The 1423-nt window shown below is 41.7% G+C and overlaps 1 protein-coding gene across 1 annotated transcript; it reads left to right on the top strand.

The window, feature by feature from the left end:
- The first annotated feature begins 484 nt into the window (after nt 1–484).
- LOC141588819 (uncharacterized) lies at nt 485–910 on the top strand. Its single transcript, XM_074410241.1, has one exon. It carries the CDS (start codon nt 485–487, stop codon nt 908–910), a length of 426 nt encoding a protein of 141 aa, XP_074266342.1.
- The last annotated feature ends 513 nt before the right edge of the window (nt 911–1423 follow it).

The following is a 1423-nucleotide window of genomic DNA, read 5'->3' as shown; positions in this document are numbered from 1 at the left end:
ATGAACCAAAAAGAAAGACGCACGGGATGAAAGATGGTGAGGAGAGTCCACCTCTCTCACCCACAAGTAGAGTTGACAACACTAAGAAGGGGAGGTGAGTGAATATCTTGAAGATGACGAGAACTTTGTCTAGGAGGAGATTGTGGTTGAAAGAGACGAAGAAAGAGTGGTTGAAAGAGACCAAGGTAAAAGAAAGGAATCAAAAGAAGCGGATACCACCAAGCAAGCTTCCACTTCCAAAAATACCTACAACCCTCCAATACCATTTCCTAATAGAAGTAGAGTAATGAATGAGGAGAAGAAATTCTCTAAATTCTTGGATATGTTGAAGAAACTTAAAGTTTCATTACCTTTAACCAAGGTAGTGACACAAATGTCACTCTACACCAAGTTCTAGAAGGATGTTTTGACAAAGAAGAGGAGGATCGGAGGATATGGTCTAGTGGCTCTTAGGGGGCAATCTAGCGCGGTCTTACTCAATCCCATGCCGGAAAAGCTACAAGATTCGGGTAGTTTCTCTATTTCGTGCATGGTGAGTAATGTGAGTATCAAGAAAGCACTTTGTGATCTTGGTGCTAGTATTAGCATACTTCCACTCCCTATTGCAAGGAAGGTTGGTTTGTATGATATAATACCTACTTCTATGACCTTGCAACTAGCCGATAGGTCAGTACAAAGACCAATGGGTGTAATTGAAGATGTTTCGGTTAAAGTGGGCAATTTATATATTCCGGTGGACTTTGTGATTCTAGACATTCCGAAAGACCAACAAACTCCCATTATCCTTGGGAGGCCCTTCTTGACAAATGGGGATGTCAACATAAGTGTCAAGGAGGAAGCTCACTTTCAAAGTGGGAGGAAATATGATAGAATTTTCCTTGACCGGGGCAATGTCACAACCAATGTTTGAGAGTGTCTACTCGGTAGACATGTTAAAATAAGTGATTGAAGATGTAAAGGATAAATGCTCGGGGGAGCATTTGGAATAAGACTATGAGGCTTTATCACCAATCCTTAATGAATATGAGGGTAAGAACGCTCCAAAGGTAGATCTCAACCCTTTACCCACCCCTGAGTATACCTACCTTGATGAGGCAAACTCCTTCCCCGTTATCATCAATGCAAACCTAATGGCGTCTCAAAAGGAAAAACTTTTAAATGTCCTCAAATAAAAAAGAAAGCCATTGGATATAGCCTTGATGATCTCACGGTAATCGATCCTCGAATATGCATGCACCGCATAACACAAAAGAATGGATTCACTCATTCCGCTCAACCTATGAGAAGGTTGAATGAGAAATTGAAGGAGGTGGTGAGGAAGGAAGTTTATAAGTTGCTTGAGGCTGGAATCATATACTCCATCTCGGGAAACTATTGGGTAAGCTCATCTCCACCCGACCGGTCACGGTATCGAGAATGTGTA

The sequence above is a fragment of the Silene latifolia genome, chromosome 6 (genome assembly GCF_048544455.1).
Source record: "Silene latifolia isolate original U9 population chromosome 6, ASM4854445v1, whole genome shotgun sequence".
NCBI classification, from domain to species: Eukaryota; Viridiplantae; Streptophyta; class Magnoliopsida; order Caryophyllales; family Caryophyllaceae; genus Silene; species Silene latifolia.
Note: the sequence above shows the minus strand (reverse complement) of the source record. Positions and strands in the feature narration are given on the sequence as shown.